Source organism: Callionymus lyra, chromosome 3 (assembly GCF_982586985.1).
Source record: "Callionymus lyra chromosome 3, fCalLyr1.hap1.1, whole genome shotgun sequence".
NCBI classification, from domain to species: Eukaryota; Metazoa; Chordata; class Actinopteri; order Syngnathiformes; family Callionymidae; genus Callionymus; species Callionymus lyra.
The window spans coordinates 19968146-19990900 of NC_141820.1; the positions used below are offsets into that span (position 1 = coordinate 19968146).

Consider the following 22755-nt stretch of genomic DNA (forward strand, 5'->3'; position numbering starts at 1 on the left):
CCATGAATAGATCTGAAAGTAAGAACCAGAATTATAAAATTGATCCTGAAAGAAAGTGGCAGCCAGTGAAGAGTTTTAAGGATCGGGGAAATGTGAGTTCTTCTACTAGAGCAGGTCAGAATTATTGTAGTTTATAGTTCTGTATCACAGTAAAGTAACCGAGATGAAGGAGAGGAATCCTGAGTTCAATAGGCTGACTTTGGGCTCTTCATGTATCCCCCCCATGCATGTATTAGACCTGATCTTCTCAGAGGATTAACCTGTGGTCTTAAATCCCATCTAATCCCGAACTAGATGGGTCTCCATACATCTGTTCGCACACCGACGATGACAGCATCATAAGAAACAAGAAAACAAAACGACTTGAGAAGAAAAACCTTTATTGCATCGTCGCTAGTTCTCTGCTTCTTCACATTATTCAGGAATGACGAGGCCTTCAAGGTTCAGCTCTGGAATGAGTCATTGGATGACCAGGTACACTGGCCCCCTATTGTAAGCCCCGCCCCCGACCTTAGATACACTGGCACCCATTTTATTAGCCCCGCCCCCTGCCAACAGGTACACTGGCACCTGCCCGCACCCTTTTCTCCTCCACGACAACATGAGTGTGATTTTAAAAACATGCTGATAAAAAGAAAACAAAAATCTGCAGAAGCCTGTGGGAAGAACGGAAGAAGAGGATGAGGGGAAATGACAGCGAGCTCAGAGTCCATGACATCACCTAACTGACACATTTATAAGTTAAAAAAGAAAATAAACAAAATAAACAGTCTTGTGAAATGCTCCTCCTCTTCCTCTTCTTCTTCATCATCTGTTTGTACAGTGAGCCGATGTCGTCGGCCGCCGCTTCTTCTTCTTCTCCTCCTCCTTCCCGTCGGCTGGTCTAGCGCTTGGCCAGCTCGCAGGACAGCCAGTCCAGACCCTCGTACAGACCGTTACCCTGAGTCGCACAGGTGGCCTGGACCTGCCACTGAGGAGGGACACGACAGGGGGGGTAGAGTTACTCTTACCGTACGCTCTTAATTTGAAGCTTCCAACTGTCTTTGTGCTGCGACTTATACTTTAATTAGACGGTAATTATATCTTATTTTGAAGGTTATCACTTATTAATCAGCCTTTAATTAAATTAAGTTTTTTATCTCAAAAACTAAAACATTGGGTAGTAAGCAAGATTTCAAATGCTAGAAAAGAATACTATCATGAAGGGGAAGTACATGAAGGTAAACTATCACAATACAAGTAGAAATAACTGGCTTTTCCAAGTAGTATTTTAGGTTAGGTAGAACTTTATCAATACAAGTAGAAATAACTGGCTTTTCCAAGTAGTATTTTAGGTTAGGTAGAACTTTATTGATCCCTCAGGAGCTCTCCTTCGGGAAATTGTTTTTTCCCCAATTATACACAGCAAATACAGCAGTTTTTCATAAAAAATAATCAAAATAAAATAAGAACAAGAACAATTTTCTCCATATACCAGATTTAGCTTACCGCTAAATATTGCTTACAACTTCAGCACGTATAGAATCGTTTGCACAAGATTAAAATAGAATAAATATAATATTAAGAACATAACTTACATATTGCTTTTGGTATAGTTTAACTTACTATTGCTGCTTACTATTGATTTAAGCAAATGTTTGTATTTTTGTAAATGTCCTTTAAATCACATGGATACTCACAGTTCTGCCGCGCAGACTCTGCAGACCCAGCTTCTCGGTGAGTTCGCTGACCGCCATGGCGTTGGGTAGATCCTGTTTGTTGGCGAAGACGAGGAGCACCGCCTCCCTGAGCTCGTCCTCCTGGAGCTGTAACGTGCAGAATGACATCGTCAAGAGTCACGTGACCAGAGAGAGAGTCAAGGTTAACATCAGGAAACTGAAACGGAGTTGCTCAGTGAGTTATTGATTGACACGGTTCTGTATGAAAAGAACTAAACACCGCCGTGAGATGACAATTAGTTTCTTTGTTTGAGTTCTCGTCAGGTGACACTTGGGGAGGTTCGGCTCATACCAACAATAGCCGACGATGCTTTAACTAGCAACATACTTCTCAACAGAGGGCGTGTCCGTGTCAATCCTGGAGGTTAGGACTCGCCTTAAAAAAGCTCAAAGTAACAATTCCGTAACAATGACAATTAAAATAATAGTGTTTAATATAGAATGTCAACATTCATTCTAGTCAAAGGCAACACAGTAGCTGTTTCTTTGATAAAATCAGGTCTGAGGACAAGTGCAGAAGGAAGCACAACTTTAAAAAAATAAATGTTTATACATAAAGGCAAAAGTGCTGGTGTAATGTTGGATGCTGCGAGTAAAAAAATAAATAAAGTGTGATGTAAAATAACATATTAAAGTAAAATGATCTATTACAAAGAATGTGTTTGTACCAATAATAAACAAAAAAGAATAAATGATAACAATAGATTAGAATAAAGTTGGACAGAACGGATGGACAGAAGAGCAGCGAAGGATAATGTAGTCGGAAGAATGCGACGTACGAGTCCCGAGTTATGCATGTAATAAACGTGTTACGGTTTTTGACAAAGTAATCAGTTACAGCAGTTGTTACGGCAAAACGTAATATTAGTTACTAATAACTCCCAACAATCCTCATAATGAACATTATTTGGCTGCAGCTTCATACGTTTGTCGCTGTGTTAACCTAGAAAGAAGGCGTCTTGTTTTTGGAGCCTCGATTTATCTTACTTTATCTTTACTTCATTTACTTTCTGGCGGTCCACATGAAATGACTTGGTGACTTGAAATAGCTCCTTTCATACTAACACACAAACACTTGGGACGCCTCGGACAAATTAAAAACACAAGCAATCTAAAAATAAACTGTTGCTCACATGATGTTCTTTTCATTGCCCCTTGTTGCAACAGTCTAATCAATCCAACCATAGCTTCATCTGTCGCCGGAATATTGAGCCGAACATCAGCGATATAAAAGCATCACTCAACTTTACGGTCATGACACGACAGCTCAGAAGTATTATAAGGAAATGAGTCGATTTTTAGAGTCTTCACTCGAGTGCAACCGAGTTTCTAATTGTAATTAATGTCCGTTTTTTACTCACCATTTTTGAAAGTTCCTCTGCCGACTCCGCCACACGTTCTCTGTCATTGCTGTCCACGACGAAGATCAAACCCTGGTGAACCAAGCATACGTATGTTATTGAAAGACACATTTACGCTGAGCCTTTGAGCGGCTGCTACGAACGTGAGCTCGTTTTAACGACTATTTGTTTGTCTTGACCTTTAAAGTATATATTTTTATTGAGTATTGTTTTGATTGTTTAAGCGCTTTGTGACCCTGGTTTGGAAAAGCGCTATATAAATATAATTGACTTACTTACTTTTACAAGTAAGTACCCCAGAAATGACTCAAATACCCTAATAATTGGGGTGACAACTAGCGCCTGTGATAGTAATGCAACTTATAAACTCTGAAATTTACAGACTGCTTGTTGCTCCTGACAAAGTCGTTATTTATTTCATTTGTTTTAAAACCGAAATATGTCCAAACATCAGCTATTAGAGTATCCTCTCGTCCTCAGTTATCATCAGTTGAAATACCGACTTTTTCGGTCGGGTCTCTTCCTATGTGATGACATCACAATAAAACGAAAAATGTTGAAACGTATTAAATACTTGCAGGTACACCATCTTCATGCGTTTTTTAAATGCGATCATGATCTTAAGATCCTTAGTATTATTGATAAGACAGTCAAAAGAAGAAACCTGTGTGTTCTGGAAGTAATGTCTCCAAAGAGGTCGGATCTTGTCCTGGCCGCCAACATCCCAGACGGTGAAGCAGATGTTTTTGTATTCTACTGTCTCCACGTTGAACCCTGGAGGGAAACAAACGTTGAGTTGTTGATCATGGAGGGGAAGAGAAGAACCAAACATTTGAGTTGTGGATCATGACTTCAGTAGTAAAAGAGCGACTCGTTTTCACGCTGGTTACCAATCGATGACTCACCAATAGTGGGGATTGTGGTGACGATTTCTCCGAGCTTCAATTTGTACAGAATTGTCGTTTTTCCAGCAGCATCCAAACCCACTTAAAGAGAGAGAGAACGAGAGAGAGAAGGAAATATTGTTAGCACTCGTCATCAACTTGTCACAATGTAAACTACACGTTAGCATCTGGTTGCAAATCCGCTGAAGCGTTAACGCGACGAGGTTATACAGTTTAAATCATTTAAAGGAAGACTTCCGAGGTTAATATACTATTAGAGTCGAGCTGACGTGGTTTATTTTCAAAGTGTCAGAAGCGAAAACGGGGTCTTTTAACGACCACTGCCCCCTGTTAGCCTGACATAGTTAGCTTAGCATAGGGTTAGCTCACCCATCAGTATCCTCATCTGCTTCTTCCCGAAAAACCTAGCGAACAGACCGGAGATCGTCAAGCCCATCTTTTGACGCGAGCTGTTTGGCTTCCCAGATGTAAAAAAAAAGCCAGACACTTTTTGTTCGCGACCGCGGATGCAAGAGGGGGGGAGACACCGGTCGATGCTCGGGCGACAGGAGCCGTTAGTCGAGCAGTGAGTGTGGGCGCAGCAGCAGCTCCTCCTCCTCGGTGCCACGTCCAGGCCAACGCGGAACAAATGACGTCACGGCTTTCGTTGAACTTTATTTGTAGAGCGACAGAGACAGAACAACAACAACAGGGGAAATTTAATTTTTTTTTAGGTTATCGACTTGAATTATGTGTCACTTTATTTAGCGTCAGCTTTTAAAACTGTGCTAATATATGATATAAATAAATACAAATAAATACAAATAATATAGCGTGTGTTGTTGCATTCCTAATATCTATTTATTTTGTTTCTTAATACACCAGTTTCTTATCTTAATACAAATGTCGACAAAAAACACATTTTGATGAATAAAAAGATAAATGGAACTTCATCGACTCTTTTATCAACCATTTTTGTTAAAGTTAAATAATGAAATGAAAAAAAGGCTCTATTTAAACGCAGTAAACATTGGGGATCTCTGACCGAAAGTAGTTTCTAATACAACATAGGAAACTTTTAAGAAACAAAAAAACAACAAAAACAAATACTGCTCTTGATGATTTACGTGGCAGCCCTGAACGTCGCACCATAGCTCCGCCCCCTGCACTCCTCCAGTTCCGGTCCAGAGGCTCCATGGCGGCGGTGGGATGACAGTCAGTCCATATACTGCGTTAAAACTCAAATGTTCTTCGACTTCTTTTTATTTGCAAAAACATTTTTCTTACTCTCAATGCGAATTGCGGACTGAAGGTAAGACGTTTCCGTAATTTTGACGAAAAAACGTTTTATTTTGATACTTCTTCATAATCCTCGGTACTTCCTTATCCTTGTAAACCGAACTAAGGGGCGAAAGGGACACTTGTGTGACTTAACTTTAAATGTGTATGACAACACTAAATATCGAGTTTTCCGGAAAAAAAAACATGAACTATGTGACGTCACTAAACATCTGACCATTCTGTCCAGGTTAGAATCCGGTGAATCCAACAGAGGTTCTGTTCAGGAGGTCGTTTTGGACCTCGATGAACGACCTGAGAGATGGATAAGTTCGGGATGAGTTTCGGAGGAGGTCCCAGCAGGAAGGAGTTGCAGGACACCATCGAGACCCAGAAAAAGCAGCTGAGCCAGTACCAGACCCGACTGAAGGATGTGGTCCGGGCTTACAAGAGCCTTTCGAAGGAGAAGGAGGCGTTAGAGTCCAGTATAAAGGTTCTGTCGGTGTCCCAGGTGGCCGACCTGAAGCAGGATGGCGAGCAGCCCAGAGCCTTTCTGTCCGATGACCACTCCTCGCTCCACAGCGAGGACAGTCTGGACACGGGGGCGTCTTTGGACGCGTCGGAGACCGGCAGAGTGGACCACCATCATCATCATCATCATCATCAGGAGGAAGAGCCGGCGGCGGGGTCGACCAGGTCCGAGGCCAGCGGCTCGGAGAGCGGCAGCGTGGGCGCCGAGCCGCCGGAATCCGACCGCAGGGTTCTCCGGCTGAGGAGCCAGCTGAGCACGCTCACCAACGCCCTGGCCACGGTGACCCAGGAGAAGTCCCGCATGGAGGCCAACTATCAGGCCGACAAGCGTCAGCTGAAGCAGGAGGTGGAGGAGCTGCAGGAGCGCATCGCCGCGGTGACATCCCAGCATGAACAGGAGCTCCGCAACATGCAGCAGCAGCTGGTGGAGAGCCGGGCCCGGGTCATCACCCAGCAGCACGAGAGGGAGCAGGAGCAGGGCGACCAGCTCCAGCAGCTGAGGGAGCTCCAGAAGCTCCTCCAGCAGGAGCGCAGTCTACGGCAGGACGCGGAGCTCCGCCTCCACGACGCCAACACGGCGCTCCTGGTATCGTCCCAGGCCGTCGACAGGAGGGCGGAGTCCGAGGCCCACCTGGGCCAGGTGAGGGACGAGCGGGACGAGCTGAAGAGGAGGCTGACGGCGGCAGAGGAGGAGCAGAAGAAGCCGGATCCGAGGGTGGCCGAGCTGCAGCAGGAGCTGACCAAGCTGAAGACTCACTTCCAGCAAGAGCTGGACAACGAGACCATCAAGGTATTCTGTCATCGAAAATTGGAATTATTCAAACCCAAACTGTCCTCAAATTCCCATCACATTCCTTTATTTGAACTAATATTTCAAGTCTCTGTATAACTGTTGACATCCATGATCTCCGTAACTTATCTTAACTTAACCACTGACATCATAGGTCGCCATGTCAACATGAACATTTATCTACTTTGAAGTTGAGCAAACAATCCGGCGAGCCACTTGAATTACATGGATGACAGGATTTGGCTGCAGGCCTTGAATCCGACACGTGTAAAGTCTTCTAAAACATGTCATTAGCTCACTTCTTTTAGTTGCGAGAAACCGCAGGTTAAACAAGGAAACGATATTATCTTGAAGAGGCAGTTTTAACCTGTAAAATATCTATTTTTTCAACCTATTTTATTTTTCACAGAGTAGATCAATTCTCTGTAAGGAACAAGATAATTCCATTTAAATTATACATGCATTTATTTGAAATAATAATCCAATCTTTTTCTTTCCTAATTTCTATAGAAATCATGATACTCAACAGTATGGTCAACAGTACAATATATTCCAATATATTGTGATACTGTGGGAACAAGGATATATTTGTAGTATTGTCGAGTACTTGACTCTGGAATTTACAGACTATGCATGTTGCTCTTGAAAAAGTCGTTATTTATTTCATTTGTTTTAAAACCAAAATATTTCCAAACATCAGCTTTAAAAGCTGCTGGAGTAGACAAGAGTAGAGTATCCTCTCGTCCTCAGTTATCGCCAGTTGAAATACCGACTATTTCGGTCGCGGTTCTTCCTACGTTATGACATCTCAATAAAACGAAAAATGTTGAAATGTATTAAATACTTGCAGTGTTGTTCAGCCAACCAGCGGCCTCGTCACATGTAGTCCAGAAACGTTCTGTTGGGTTCAGAATGTGACCGTTCACCTGCATCTTTTTGATAATATAAATGTTTTGTTGTGGCACGAAGTTTCGTTCACTCACGTTTGTGGCGTAAGACGTCATCACGTAGTAAGGGCCCGGACCGAAAATGATACTTCCACCGAGATCCTGCAGGATTTCATTGTTTCTTTAGCTGCGGAGGATGTAATGACTGCTGCCATCTAGTGGCTGGAAGTTTAATTGCGACACAAAAGTGAACAAACGCCATGAATATAAATGTAAATAAGTAATTAATCATTTAAAAAAATTGTTGTATATAACACAGTATGGTGAAAAAATAATTTTGATTATATTGTTATATTCCACTTTATATTATTTTTGAATAAAGTGTGGATTTATATTTACAGTGAAATTGAATTGTGGAACCCTCTGTTTTTATCCTTTTAAAAACATTTTTGACACTTAAATTGACACTGGTTTTGTTGAAACAACAACAACAACTGACTGTTGCGGTCCTTCGTGTCTGCAGACTTACAAAGTGGAGGAGCGAGCTCACGAGCGGGCCCAGGCGGCCGAGGCCCGGGTCGCGGGTCTGGAGCAGCGTCTGTCCGAGATGTCGGACCTCCTGGGCGCCTGTGAGAAAACCAGGCAAAAGGACCTGCAGTCGGTCCAGAGGCTGAGGGACCGGGTCGCACAGCTGGACACGGAGAACAAAACGCTGGCCCTCGCCGCGGCCAGCCGGTCGACCTCCGACCTCTGCCTGGACGAGTCCCAGCTGGACGTGCCGCTGCTGAAGGAGAAGCTTCAGAAGGTGAAGAAGCTCCTGCAAATGGCCGCCCAGAGGAACCCGGACAAGTCCCCGATCATCCAGGACATCCCGGAGGTGGAGTCGGGCCCGGCGTCGGAGGCCTGCCAGCAGGAGCTCCGGCAGCTGAAGGACGAGTTCGAGCGCTACAAGGTGCGCGCGCAGGTGGTGCTGAAGAACAAGAACACCAAAGATGGCTGCCAGGCCAAAGAGCTGGAGGAGGTGCGCGACCAGCTGGCGGAGCTGAAGGAGAAGTACATCAACCTGCGGATCCAGAGCGACGAGGCCGAGACCAAGCACAGGCAGCAGCTGGACGAGGGTCAGCAGGCGGCGGCGGCGCTGCAGCACGCCCACAAACAGGAAGTGGAGCGGGCGGAGGCGCAACACCGGGACGAGCTCCTTCGGTTTGAGTCGGAGCTTCACAAGCAGAGAGCCAGAACCATGGCCCTGCTGGACGAGAAGGACCAGGAGCTGGAGCGGCTGCGGGCCTCCACGCTGAGCCTGGTGACCCGGCGCGGCAGCGACGACGACGAGAAAGCCACGGAGGGCGGCGCCGCCGCGTCCGACGAGGAGAGCGAGTGCGACCTGATCCACCTGAGGCTGGCGGCGTCCAGCGAGCCCACGCTGCTGCTCTACGCCGAGCAGCTGGCCCGGAAGGAGGTGGAGACCGGCGGGCTGCGGCGGCAGAAGAACCAGCTGGAGCAGGACGTCCACCAGCTGCAGGCCAAGCTCATCGCCCACGCGGAGCGCCACGACGAGGAGGCGTCCGGGTTGAAGGCCCGGATAGACAAGCTGACCCGGGACCAGGGCCGAGAGGGCGCCAACCTGGAGTACCTGAAGAACATCCTCTACAAGTTCCTGACGCTGCAGGACGCCAGCGGGCGCCACCAGACGCTCAACGCCATCCTGATCATCCTGCGGTTCAGCGAGCAGGAGAAGGAGACGGTCTTCAGGCTGCAGCTGCCGGCCTGGTGGAACACCAGCAACAGATGAACCTTCTCAACTCTGCTGGCGTTTTCTTCATTCAGCTCCATTATTGTAAAATATTTTTGTAACTATTTTCCTGCTTCCATGCTCGCTCGGGTCAAGAGAAAGGTGTAAGATAAATATCTTGGTGCTTGAGGAATAAAATATATTTTCTTACACTGTAACAATTCAACAGAGGTTTATTTCCTACATTTATTTACACGCTCAGAATAAATTATTGCCCCGACATTCACTCTGGGAGCTCAGTGTTATGTTTGAGTCTTGAGAACCGCCTGCAGGTCTTCAGGTAGCGAGCTGACGGTCGTCTCCACGAAAGTCTCGAGTTTTTCAAGAACTCCGTCTTTCAGCTGCAGCTGCTGCCGACGAGCCTTGATCTGAAGGAACAATCGTTCGATGTTTACACACATGACTCGAGCTCCCTCAGACAACGACTCACCAGTTTTTCCAGCAGCTTAAGAACCAAGTCAACAATCTCCACCTCAGACTTGTCTTTGGTCCAGCCCAGCAGGTCCTGCAGAACCAGGTAAACGTCAGTGTTTGGTTGCTTCTTCTGACACAATAAACCATCCTGAAGGTCACTCACGGCCTCGCTGATGGCCTCCAGGTGAAGACATTCTAGCTTCTGGGTCATCTCTCTGTGGCGATGTCGGTACCAGCCGTCGAAATTCGGGGATTTGAAGAACTTCCTGAGAGGGGTATGGAGAGTCACGCGGGGCTTTTGTTTGGTTCGTATGTGACGGACCTCACCTGTAGAGTCCCAGCCAATCACCACGCAGCATCGAGGTCAGCTGAGGGCCGCTGTGCTCCACTGTGGACATGAACTCTTCCTGACTGAAGGGTCGAATCTGAGGAGGGGTCTTTAGAACACAAGCAGCAGAAATAGCTTTAAGTGGCGAACATGTTAAAGATACAATACAAGTTATTGCTAAAAATAATTTATATTGTCTTGAAGTCTATAACTTGAATATAAGCTCAAACTAGACCTGGGTTGAGTGCCTTTAAAATAAAATAAAAAAAAACTTGTTTTGTCTAGAAATGAACTCCTAGAAAATTGAAAATACATCTTGATGCACTTTTATATCAAATTTAAATGTATGGATCGTAGTGAATATAGTAATTGGATTTAAGTAAATATGTATAAGATACTGTCAGGACATAATTATACTGTGTAATCGATTTTTTTCTTTTCTTGTCACTTGTTTTTCTTAGGACATTTTTCTTTGTCCCTTCCATCTTTTAGTGTGACGGCCCGCACTATAGTATATAATGGGATATTAAACTATGCAGAATGACTTAATACTTTGGATAATCCAAAACTTTTTCATATATTTCAAATGGACAAGACGCTCACTCACCTTCCAGGGTGTGACGGACCTCTGCAGGGGCATCAAACTCGCCATGTAACGCTCCTGACAGACAACACACTGGGTAAATTAACGCAGACTCGTGCCTCTCTGAAAACTTTTAAACACTAACCAGAGGGATGATGAAACTTTGAGTCAGTTCTAACAAGTGTCGTCTCAAGATGGCGCTCTGCACCTCCGACGGTCTTTTCCTCTGAATGCCCTGCAGACACGAATGATAATCAAAGTGTTAAGATAAGCTACTTTTGTTTTTAATTCATTTATATTATAAAATCTTGTGGTTCGTTTTCAACTTATTTTACATTTGATTCATGTTTAACAAGATAAGAGATACGTTTAAATTTGTATTCTTTAAATTAATAAAAAGTAAAAGTACAGATTTATTTATAGAAATGCACGGTTGATTTACCTTCAGTAGCCTTTTAATGAGGATCTTGTCTTTGTGCAGGAACGGCTTGTAAGCCGTGTAGACGCCTGACGTGGAGGAAACACAAGATCAGAAGAGGAAAAAAAACATTTAAAAAACACTTATTTACTCACCGGGTTTAGGGTCCAGTGTCTTCAGTTTGTCCAGTTTCTTCACCTTCACCTGTTTGGGTAAATCACCTGTTGGGAGGACAAAGAAGCTGTTGAACATCGTAAAAATAAATGTTAAACGTATGAAAGAATTGAATTCACCAGTCAGTACTGCCTGGAATTGACATGATCATGAACCATTCACTTCAGTTTTACCTCTTCTTTTCCTTGCAATTTTGTGTGTGTCACGTGTCACAGGAACAGTCACAAGTATTGCATTTAATGCACTTTTGGTGAATAGATTTGACTCAAATCTAACAATCTTTTTTCCCTATATTCTGCACAATAAGTCACATCTTTGTCTGAACGCTTGAACCCTTGTGCAAACAAGTTAAGGAGCTCTAGGGGGCGCTCTAGCAGAAAGTGCACACAAGAGACACAGAAGACATATTGCTCTCAGAAAGTCGATGGTTTGATTTTGCACATCTTGCACGGACTCCTATGCTGGGAAACGGAGAAGAATGAAACAAAGATGCTACTTGTCATCAATGAATCGAGGGTGACACGTTGGAGACGGGAGCGTAAAGGACTGACTCAATGCAAAAGACGACAAAAAGCTTTCAGAACTTGACAATGACTGTTCTTGTAGAATGTTTCATTAATAATTTTCTTATCTAGCTGTGTTACTGTCGTGTTAGTGTTGTGCTCTATGGTCTGGAAATGATTGTCAGTTTATATTAAAGGCCAGAAATGGTGAAAAGAGTGACTCTTGAGGATCCTACCAGTAAGTGCACTCAGGATAGGACTGGACTTTTACTTGCAAGGACTTTAATACCGATAGTTTACAATACAAGTACATCAAGTTGTAGATGATCACCTGACATCTTTAGTTCTCCCAGCCTCACCACATGAGGCCAGTTCTGGAATGTCTTGATGAAGAAAGGATTAGTGACTCCAAGAATCACATTTGGCCTAAAAAAAAAAGAAGAGACAAAATAAACTGAAGTTTGGTTTTATTGATCCAAAATATCTGTTCTTGGGGCGACTTAACCCATACTGTACATGTTGAGTACAGGGTGGTCTATGTCTTACTCACGGTGCCTGCGTCTTGGTGGTGTACTCTCTGAACTCGCTGTCATGGATGGTGAAGTACGGTCTGTAGTCACAGCAGAACTTGAGAGGGGTGATGGAACTGGGAGCAGAAACAGGCCGTTACCATAGCAACCACTGTACACAACACACAAGATTTAACATTTAAATCACCTGATGAGTGCAAAGACCGTTTCTGATGAGACGGTGGGAGACGGCGCCATGACGACCACGGGCTCGCCCAGCAGCACCAGCTCCCACAGCATTTGCAGGTGGATCAGAACCGACTGAAAGCACCTGGAGGGACACATGAGGTCATCATCAATAGGCCAACATGTTTGAACCACACATCTTCTTTGCACGATAATTCATGCTTTTTGACCATTTTACGTAAACAAAAAAAAAAGACTCACCTGAAGAGGTCCAATTCGTGGATGGTTGGCAGCACAGTTGGAGTTGGCAGCAGGTTCTGATCAGAGTCGAGATCCACAGTTCAGTTGAAAATGTGTTGATTAAAACTAACATTTCCTTGACTTTAATTTATAAGAAAAAGGTGCATTTTGTTCTATATATACAGTATATGTCGTTTTTTTGTAGCATACAATTTAAAATATAGAACTGTACCTCATTCATTATTTATAAATAACACAGAGCACATGGAAAAATGGTATTAAGGGTTTGAATGGTGTCATTTGTCACATTATGGTTTGAAAAGGCTGATATTAGTGGAACTAATTTACACTCTCAGCAGGTCTGGATAGGTATTTTGTTTTATTTCATCCTTATTCTATTGAATGAATCACAAATAAATGATGCTAAAAATAGAACCACTAACCAGGTATGTCGTCAGTCTGACAGGACTTCCTCCCGGTTTATCGGATACAGACGGGATGCGAATCTGAAACAAGGCTTGATGTCAAATGTGTTTAAGGATGCAAAGACATATACAGAAAATGTGTATAAAAATGTAACTTGTGCTTTTGAACATTTTTACCTAGGTGTCAGTTTTATACAATAAACAGATATAAATCAAAAATAACTTTAAAAATTCAAAAACAACTCGGAATTTAGATCATATTCACCTGCAACACTTGCCCCATAACAGGCAGGTTGAGTGTCAGTCCAGGAACAGGGGAAGGCCACTGGTCAATGTCATTACAGACTGAAATATGAAAATAAATGTATTAAAGTATTATAAGGATATACTTGCTTTTAAACATATGGATGTAGTCAAAGAGGACATGAGGTTGATTGGTGTGAGAGAGGGGGACACAGAGAACAAAACGTCACCTGCTTCCAGACAGGGCTCCAACTTCTCAAAGAACTCTGGTGCGACGATCTGCAGCAGCGTATGGAAGAGGTGTGTGTATGGCAGCCGGGAGAGCAGCACCAAGGACTAAGACGAGAACAAGAAAGTTTGATTTCACTTCTATCCGAGTGACGTGCATCGAAGCAGAGATATCGGAGCCACCTTCTGGAAATATCCCCGCTTGACCGACGCATCTTTTACTTGTCTGAAGTAGACGTATCCGAAGAAGTGAGACGTCTCTTTCTAGAGAAATAAAGAAAGACGAATAGATTGGATTTGATTACATTATTTTGATTAAAATGAAAAAGGGAAGACATGTTGTTTGTTGAGCTCAATTTGGCTGACATTCAGACTTATTCATCATTTTTGAAAACAACTTGGTAAAGCATTTCACACCAGATATTAGGAGCTTCACCCGATCATGCAATCCTTCATAATGTTGATGTAAAGAGAGAAATCACCTGCAGGTTGGAAGGTGCGTCTCTGTTGTAGATGTCCTCACTGACCCTCGAACATCTGCGACCAAACGACTGACGCATCCTGAAGCTGAACTGAGTGTCTCCCAGACATCCTGGAAGTGAGAATCACGTCATCGAAGGTATGTTTGCGAAGCATCGATCTGGTTTACCTGAGTACGAGTCCGGAAAAGACAAGTAGCAAATGCTGGTTTTCTAGGATAAACGCACAGATGACACGACAAGAAATTAAAAACTTGATATAATATCTTTAAATAGATGAAGTATTTACCTCTTTTTCTGTAAGTTTCACATCATGAGGATATATAAGCTGAAAATGAGGAAAACAAGAGTCAGTATCTGTGATGATGATCTTTATAGTTTACATTTCTTGAGTATTTTGTGTTTAAGCGCTTTGTGACACTGGTCTAAAAAGCGCTCTATAAATAAAAATTACTTACTTACTTAAAATAATTCAGATTTTCTTTAGTTATTTTAATACTTTTTCCAAAATTATTAACAAATTGTTTGAATTTTACATTTCAGAACACTCTATTAAGCTTTTATTTTAAAATGCCAGTGATGACAATGAAATAGTGACATTTTTAAATGAATATTTTACTTATACATTAATGGCAACACCACTTGACCTGAATTATAAAACGGCAAAAATATGTAATTGTTTTTCTAGCGATGAATTTAAATTATTATTAGCGAAATCCTCCATAGTAGCGACTCATGAAGGCGTTGTTTACTTTTGTGTCGCCGGATTTGTTAGCTGTGATGCTAACATGCTAAGCTAATGTCGGTACCTCGATGGACTGTCCGAGCTCCAGGTCGAAGGTGACAACACACACGCAGTCGAACCAGCGTGAGAACTGGACCCATCGACACCGACCACCCGAACTTTCCACCCCCTCCTCGTGGCGGGGAGACTCGGAATCGTCAAACCGGTTCATGTTTGTGTCTCCCGCATCCTCCGGTGCCCCATTTCTTAGAGTGAGAGTGACAGACCGCCGCCGAGCAGCTCGACTGGTGGCGCTCCAGCAACATGTAGAATGGAAACTGATCAAATATTTCCCGAGGAGTGATCGATCACCACATTCGGAGATACATTGTAGAATAAAGGATAAAACATGACTCAAAAATCAGATTAGTGTAAAATATTTTACCGTAAACAAATATATATTTTAAATCAACAACAACGTTATTTGGGATTTTTATTTGAGCCTTTATTGAAAAAGGAAAGGTCTCTGAATGATGACTTAAATCTATCACAATATGTCATATAAAAAACCCAATAACTGCTTAAAGTTAATTGTGAGTTTGGTGTAAACTGACATTGAGTTATTTAAAAAAGAATGTGGAAATGATGGAGGATAATATTCAGAAATAAAAGTGTTTACATTATATTATATTTCCTTGATTTTCTGGAACTCCTGTGTTGTTCTCAGTATTATTTTGACCTTTGAAGTATATACTTTATTGAATATTGTTTTGATTGTTTAAGCGCTTTGTGACCCTGGTCTGGAAAAGCGCTCTATAAATACAAATTACTTACTTACTTATATGAAAACGTTTAATAAACCATGGATCTCTGTACTAAAACCACAAATTATTGAACGACACACAAGGTCTTGACATAATGTGGACTATATGACAACAGAGGAACCAGTTGATAGACTAGAATATTTTTAGTGTATGTTATTTCTTTTTGGGGTCGCATGTTTCTTTTTCTCCTAATATTAATTCCCTAGTGATACAAATATATTAAATAAGTTATCAAACAGTCCAAACAGATATAAATAAGTAGTTTGTTGTTATTATAACGTCAATAAACACCAATTATTGGTCAGTGAAAGGCGCTTTACAAAATAACAATGACTTCCTTTTACTTTGAAAGGACTTTAGCGGATGTGATGGAAGAAAGGTTCCGTTCATAAGCCCGTGCTCGGGTGATCCGCGGGTCAGTCTCCTGCTGGTACCCGCCCGATACACAACCATGTCCTCGGACCCGTCTTCCTTCTCCTCCTCCGCCAGGTGCGTCACCAGGCACCTGAACGTCTCCTTCCATGTGGACTTCGTGAGACACGTGATCCGGGGGACGGTGGCCCTGACGGTGGAGGCTCTGGAGGACCGCTTCTCCGCGCTGGTAACCATAACGGACCCCTGGTTAGCTGGGACGCTAGCGGGGTCATTCATTCTGTACGAGGCTGGTGTTGTGGTTCCACGGGTTTGGACCCTGAACGTCTCACGCATTAAACTTCAATGTTACAATTTTCCTGAGTTCTGGTTCTGGACTTTGTCATCAGAGATTTATGGTCTGTGGACTTGTACCTGTCCAGATAAGCAGAGAAACACAACTTATATTGTACTTATTGTGGTATTAATTGTTATTTTTTCGCTTTGTTTAACAAGGATCGTTAGCAAGTTTATTATGTTTATTATGTGTCGTTGTTGTTGTTATTATTAGTGTATTATCGTTTAATAATCCATCTTCTAATTCTCCAGAAATACTGGCTGATCTGATATAAAAAACAAAAATACTCTGATAGTTTCACTTTCTATTTAAACACAGATGTATCTTTTCTGTTCAGGATTTTGTTATAACGCTCGACATTTAACAAAAAAATGCTCAATTTCTCCATCAATCTTGCGAATAATTCACGTTATAATGTAGTTAAGCAAGTGTAGCTCGTGTGGCGCACTTGTTTAAAGTCAAACTTCTGGCTTGACTGATAATTATTTCCTCTGTTTATCTGGGGCGCATGCTTTGAATTCCCAGAGTGCTGGCTCAGCATTCCTGCGTTGATGTCCCATTATTAAATGAAACGAATGATCCGTTGCAGACTTTGGACACCAGAGATCTGACGATCAACTCTGTGACCGCCAATGGTCAGACGGCGCGGTTCAACATGGGCGCCAAACACAGCTTCAAGGGGACTCCGCTGGAGGTTGTGCTGCCCTTTGACCTCTCCAGGTGAGTTCACGCTCACACTCCTTCCTATAATGGGGAAATAACAGTCGATGATGATGATCCAGAGGGCAACACGTCATCGTGGAGGTGAAGTACGAGACGTCGCCGGGAGCGTCGGCGCTGCAGTGGCTCAGCCCGGAGCAGACGGCCGGGAAGAAGCATCCGTACCTGTTCAGTCAGTGTCAGGTGCGTGGACGACAGGACGGTCATTTCCGAGTCACCCGGAATGTCGAGTTTGTTTAACAGAACCGTGGTCTTTACTCAAAACACAAGATTCGGGTCCAGGAAGTGTTTTCAAGTCTCAATACAGAAGCTAAAAACACAGTTTTTTACTTGTCTGGTGAATATTGTTAACCCAGGAGTAAAAGTTTGTTGTAAAAATAGTCAAAGTTATAACGCATAATTTCAGTTTGATTGAGCATGTAATTCGAGTAATACCAGGTTATACATTCAGATAAAAACATTTTTTTCTTTTTTTTTTCTTCATTGAATTTGTTTTTATACCGTCAACAACTCACTATAACTAACGCACATTGAACACAAATCTTACAAGACAAAATGATGCAGAAATAAAAGAGTTAAATTGTGAATTATTTTTAAAATCAGCTCGGTTTCCTCTATAATTTGAGAGCAAGTCTTCAGTTGAGCTGTTGTAATGAACAGTTTATTTTGTCAGCTTCCTCTTCTGACATCCTATGGTTTGGACCTGGATGCTTGTTCTGCTTTTTTACAGACTGAACTGAAGTGCGAGGCAAACAAATTGAACTCGATAAACGTGAACAACACGTTGCTCACCTGAGATAATGTGTATAAAGAAATTAACGTAATCTAACGTCTGGTCTGGTCTCGCAGGCTCATCACTGCAGGAGCATGATCCCCTGTCAGGACAGCCCGTCAGTCAAGCACACGTACTATGCTCAGGTAACAACTATGGGTTTATTTTCCCCCTTTTTCTACCTGTCAGGTATGGTAATAATCAAATTCGTGGTTTTTATTTTTGTCCAGGTGTCGGTTCCTAAAGACCTGGTGTCCGTGATGAGCGCCGTCCGCGACGGTCAAGAGGTGGACCCTCAAGACCCCTCTCGCATCATTTACCGCTTCAGACAAACGGTTCGCAGTGAGAGTCAGGCGACGTCGCCCGGGGGGGTCTGGTGGTTCCTCACATCTTTGTTTTCTCTCTTCAGGTGCCCATGCCTTCATACCTGATCGCCATCGTGGTGGGCGACCTGGAGAGCAGGTGGAGACCCCTCAGATCTTCTTAGGTGTTTGAGGAAGTGGGATCTGAGTGTGTTCTGTCCTCTCATTGGTCCACAGGGAGATCGGGCCGAGGTCCAGGGTTTGGTCGGAGAAAGAATATGTGGATAAAGCTGCGTTTGAGTTCTCTGAGGTGAGGAGTGATATTCATAGAAGTCATTTTTTACCTCGTGTTAATCCTATTCTTCTGATTTTCATCATTATTCTATTGTGTAAAATCTCACCTTTATATTCATAAAACAGTTAAATACATCTTTTTATTTATAAATGTTATACTTACTTATGAAAGTTATACTTTCCAACAGCAAATCAATTCATTTTTCAACTTATATTTATGTCTGTATTTTATTTATTCTGTTATTAATAATAATATTCATCAGCCGAGTATATTCTTTCTGTAAAAGTTTACTTGAGTTTAACTTTAAATAGAATATAATTTATCTTAATATCTACAATTAATCTAAACCATTTTATTATATTAAACCTTTTACTTAAAAGTATGACATTTTTATTTTCCTACATAAAACATTTAACCTACATTTTCTTCTTTAGTAAATAATTCGTTTTATATTGATCTTTATTTAAAAATTAGTTAAAATCACATTATTTTTAGTCCTTTACTAACTATTTTGCATAAGATTCTGTAAAGAATAAATATAAATTAAAAACGTACCGTTGACTGTCAGACGGAGACCATGTTGAAGACCGCCGAGAACCTGGCGGGCCCCTACGTCTGGGGCCACTACGACATCCTGGTGCTGCCGCCTTCTTTCCCCTACGGAGGGATGGAAAACCCGTGCCTGACCTTTGCCACGCCCACCCTGCTGGTCAGCACACGCACGTCCGACACGAGCGAACGTTAACACAGTTGAACTAACCAAGTTGAATTTGTGTCTCGACAGGCGGGAGACAAATCTCTGTCCAACGTGAGTAGGAAGACATGTCGACTTCTCCGCTGACGGTGGATGTTTTAAAAACTGAACTTTCACCAGGTCATCGCTCATGAGATCTCTCACAGCTGGACCGGGAATCTGGTCACCAACAAGACCTGGGAGCACTTCTGGTAGCCAATAGCTAGAGCTAACGCATCAAAGTGGTACAGGTTTGTCTCACAGGTGTATCTGCAGGTTGAACGAGGGTCACACGGTTTACCTGGAGAGGATGATCGGCAGGTCTATGGAGGGGGAACAGTTCCGGCAGTTTGAAGCCATCGGCGGCTGGAAGCTGCTGCAGGACTCCGTGAGAACCCCTATTTTTTTCCAGCTTCTGTCGCCATGGAAACCAAACATGTCCGTCTGCAACCGTGTGTGTGTGTGTGTGTGTGTGACGATGTTCCAGATCAACACGTTCGGCGCCAACAACCCTCTGACCAACCTGATCCCGAAGCTGGACGACGTGGACCCGGATGACGCCTTCTCCTCTGTGCCCTACGAGAAGGGCTTCGCTCTCCTGTACCACCTGGAGGAGCTGATGGGTGGTCCAGGTATGACCTTCAATGAAACATTTTTTTAGGTTCATTAGTGATGTGTGTATGAAAGTATATAGGATCATTGATTTACTTTTTTTTTTTTACAGTATTGATTAATAAAATTAATATTTTCTGTAATAAAATGTTGAACTGTTTTTTTATAAAACGTTTGAATTCAATAATTTTTATATTAAAATTGGTTTGTGTTCAATTATTGAATCAAAAGGCTAGAAAATGATGTGGTATTAATTTTCTATATTGAATTTAAAGACTATGAATAGATAAAATATTGAATTTGTTTGAATAACAATATCAAACTATGTATGTAAAAAAAAAAAAAGATTCATTTTGAAAATATGGAATTTTTGAATTCAACATTTCAATATAGACATATTTAATTAATTAATAAAAATGATTTAATGCCTTAAAAAAAAGTTAAAGTCAACTGTATGTTAAATTCAACTATATAATATTCTGATGGCACTGATATACTTCCGTACATGTACTTATACTAGGAATGAAAGAAGTAGCAAGACTGAAGAGCCTCTCAATAATTTTGCCCCAAAATAGTTCTACTAGAAATCCTTGTGGACAAAATCTCTTACAATGGAAACGACATCAAACCCTTAGTTATATTTCTTAAAACTGTCACAAACCGTTTCATCAGCAGCATCTTTTCTAAAGCACTTGTGACAAGTATCAGATTAAGGCAAAATGAAGCCCATCTCTAAAGATGGGATCAGATGTAACTACACAATAATTATAATATAAAACAAATCTCGAGAATTTTTCTGAATCAATGCACGCGACTGTTCCAGAGGTCTTCATGGGGTTTGTGAAGTCCTACATCCAGATGTACGCCTACAGCAGCGTGACCTCCGAAGAGTGGAAGGATTATCTCTTTACTTACTTCAAAGACAAGGTGAGAGAAGATGTTTCAACAGACGCTTGAAATGTAAACGATTGGTTCAAATCTTGAGTCTTGTGTAGCTCCGACTCTGCTGCAACTGTGTTTTCTATATATTGTGAACGAGTCAGAAAACTCACAGGTGAACTGTGTCTCAGGTGGACGTCCTGCAGAAGGTGGACTGGAACGCCTGGATGTTCACTCCCGGGATGCCTCCAGTCAAACCTGTGTAAGTCGTACTTGTGAGCCAGTGACGTTGTTGATGGGTTCATTTAGATCTCAAGCCTGTGGACTTGTTCTGTGGTTGCAGGTACGACACCACGATGGCGGAGGCTTGCATGGCTCTCAGTCAGAAGTGGCTCAAGGTGAAGACTCTGTCCGTCGTGCTGTCGATCTTTACTGACCTCCTGCTTCTTCTCAGGCCGGTGAGGCGGAGCTCGGCGGTTTCGGCGAGTCGGACCTGAAGACGCTGTCGTCGCACCAGGTCATCGAGTTCATGTCGCTGCTGCTGCAAGAGGTAAAGAGATTCAGCTCCGGCCGCAATTAAACTACATTTTAAAAAACTAAAAATGTTTGATGCCGAGTAGAGGTGTGAGGAAATAAATTTACAACCATATTTCGTGATTCTTGTTTTTAAGATACTGTACCGATATCCAACTAAACTTTTGTCTTTCAAATCGCATTTTATTTTAGTTCTTTTATGGTTTGTATTTCAATTTTTTTTTTTTTAAATACAATAATTCCATTCTGTTTTTTTTAATTTACATTCAAATATTCAGAGTCTTTGTAAATTTTTGTGTTGAAATTAAACCTCCGGCCGCTAGATGGCAGCAGTCATTACATCATCTGCAGCTTGAGGAACTGCTGCTGATCCATGCGATGACTGGGGACGAGAGGATGCAGTTTACTCTTTGGACACATTTAAAAAAGAAAAAGTAAAAGCAGTTACGACTGTCAAGAGTCATGTGGTCTGTAAATTTTGCAACACCAGAGTTAAATATTCAATAATACTACAAATATATCCTTGTTACTACAGTATTACAGTAATTGGATTTTGACAAATATTGTATGGCCAGATTCTTGCCAATGCACACCCCTAATAGTGATCAAAGTGAACTACCTCATGTCTGTGATCTATGAAAGGGTCACAAGAAAAAGCATCATCATGCAGCTTACTCACAAGGTTTTGAGGAGCATCTAGCCCACCTTAAAAAAAATTGAAAAAGCGAAGCAAGAAAACAATTTTCTTTACATTGAAATAGTTTTTCTTGAAGTACTGTCACATCTGTGTCTGTAGGATCCTCTTCCACTGACGCACGTGAAGAAGATGCAGGAGGTTTATGATCTGAACTCGTACATGAACGCTGAGATTCGTTTCAGGTGAGTCGATGAAAGGGCAAGATGTCTTGGTTTTAAAAAAATATATATATATTTATTTTCAATGTAAAGAGCTGAATAAACAAAATAATGAGTTGCAATAATATGTAAAGAACAATTGTCATATTAATTAAATTAATAATCTGCTAATAAAACTTTTTATTTTACAATAACTGAATTATAATTCATCCATATGGTGGTTTATAATGTTGTAAATCCAAGTACTGCAGGATGTCTTGTTATCTCCTGACCCGCTCGTACACATGTTTGAATGTTGTCACTGTTCAGGTGGCTGCGTCTCTGCGTGAGATCCAAATGGGAGGAGGCGGTTCCGTTGGCGATGAAGATGGCGACGGATCAGGGCAGGATGAAGTACACAAGACCGCTCTTCAGGTGAACCTTGACCTCGAAGTGTCCGTGAAATTACACCCGTTTGTTTGGGTTCGGCTCTCACATCGTTTTTTTCCTTTAACCTTCCAGAGAGGTGTTCACCTTCGAGAAGTTCAAGGGTTTGGCTCTCAAGACGTTCCTGGCTCACAGGTCGGCCATGCACCCGGTCACGGCAGGACTGGTGGCCAAAGATCTGAAGGTGGACGTCCAGCAGTCCACGAGTCTGTAGAGCAGCAGCTTTTCACTCTCACCGCGCTTTGATCTCAGGGCAGAGACGGAGACATGATTTTATCAGGGAATAAAATCTCAATTTGAACTTTCCTGCTTGTTTTATTTACTTCCTGTTTGTGTGAAGGAACATTACGACACGTTTTTGCCTTCATTTTGTAACCAGAAAAATGAATGCGTGTTGCA

The 22755-nt window shown here is 42.3% G+C and overlaps 4 protein-coding genes across 4 annotated transcripts; 2 read left to right on the plus strand and 2 right to left on the minus strand.

Moving 5' to 3' along the window:
* Positions 1 to 363: 363 nt before the first annotated feature.
* Positions 364 to 4570, minus strand: LOC148083745 (ADP-ribosylation factor 4). Its single transcript, XM_087786888.1, has 6 exons — positions 4354 to 4570; positions 3985 to 4065; positions 3744 to 3853; positions 3080 to 3151; positions 1680 to 1805; positions 364 to 970 (listed from the first exon to the last, which is right to left on the minus strand). The coding sequence occupies exons 1-6, from the start codon at positions 4418 to 4420 to the stop codon at positions 884 to 886; spliced, it is 543 nt and encodes a 180-aa protein (XP_087643014.1). The 5' UTR covers positions 4421 to 4570; the 3' UTR covers positions 364 to 883.
* Positions 4571 to 5152: 582 nt separating this feature from the next.
* Positions 5153 to 9402, plus strand: gcc1 (GRIP and coiled-coil domain containing 1). Its single transcript, XM_087786885.1, has 3 exons — positions 5153 to 5275; positions 5492 to 6562; positions 7973 to 9402. Exons 2-3 carry the CDS (start codon positions 5564 to 5566, stop codon positions 9239 to 9241), a joined length of 2268 nt encoding a protein of 755 aa, XP_087643011.1. The 5' UTR covers positions 5153 to 5275; positions 5492 to 5563; the 3' UTR covers positions 9242 to 9402.
* dennd6b (DENN/MADD domain containing 6B) lies at positions 9397 to 14969 on the minus strand. Its single transcript, XM_087786887.1, has 20 exons — positions 14781 to 14969; positions 14261 to 14299; positions 14142 to 14184; positions 13975 to 14084; positions 13676 to 13756; positions 13495 to 13600; positions 13287 to 13366; positions 13040 to 13102; positions 12618 to 12673; positions 12379 to 12501; positions 12212 to 12307; positions 11993 to 12087; positions 11140 to 11205; positions 11009 to 11073; positions 10712 to 10801; positions 10591 to 10644; positions 9983 to 10092; positions 9819 to 9921; positions 9672 to 9746; positions 9397 to 9609 (listed from the first exon to the last, which is right to left on the minus strand). The coding sequence occupies exons 1-20, from the start codon at positions 14925 to 14927 to the stop codon at positions 9484 to 9486; spliced, it is 1728 nt and encodes a 575-aa protein (XP_087643013.1). The 5' UTR covers positions 14928 to 14969; the 3' UTR covers positions 9397 to 9483.
* Positions 14970 to 15929: 960 nt separating this feature from the next.
* Positions 15930 to 22661, plus strand: lta4h (leukotriene A4 hydrolase). The gene is made up of 19 exons (XM_087786889.1): positions 15930 to 16120; positions 16818 to 16948; positions 17011 to 17131; positions 17798 to 17866; positions 17951 to 18055; positions 18130 to 18182; positions 18260 to 18332; positions 18886 to 19026; positions 19102 to 19125; positions 19192 to 19262; positions 19327 to 19438; positions 19538 to 19682; positions 20486 to 20589; positions 20733 to 20803; positions 20885 to 20939; positions 20996 to 21091; positions 21872 to 21954; positions 22240 to 22344; positions 22432 to 22661. The coding sequence occupies exons 1-19, from the start codon at positions 15971 to 15973 to the stop codon at positions 22568 to 22570; spliced, it is 1848 nt and encodes a 615-aa protein (XP_087643015.1). The 5' UTR covers positions 15930 to 15970; the 3' UTR covers positions 22571 to 22661.
* The last annotated feature ends 94 nt before the right edge of the window (positions 22662 to 22755 follow it).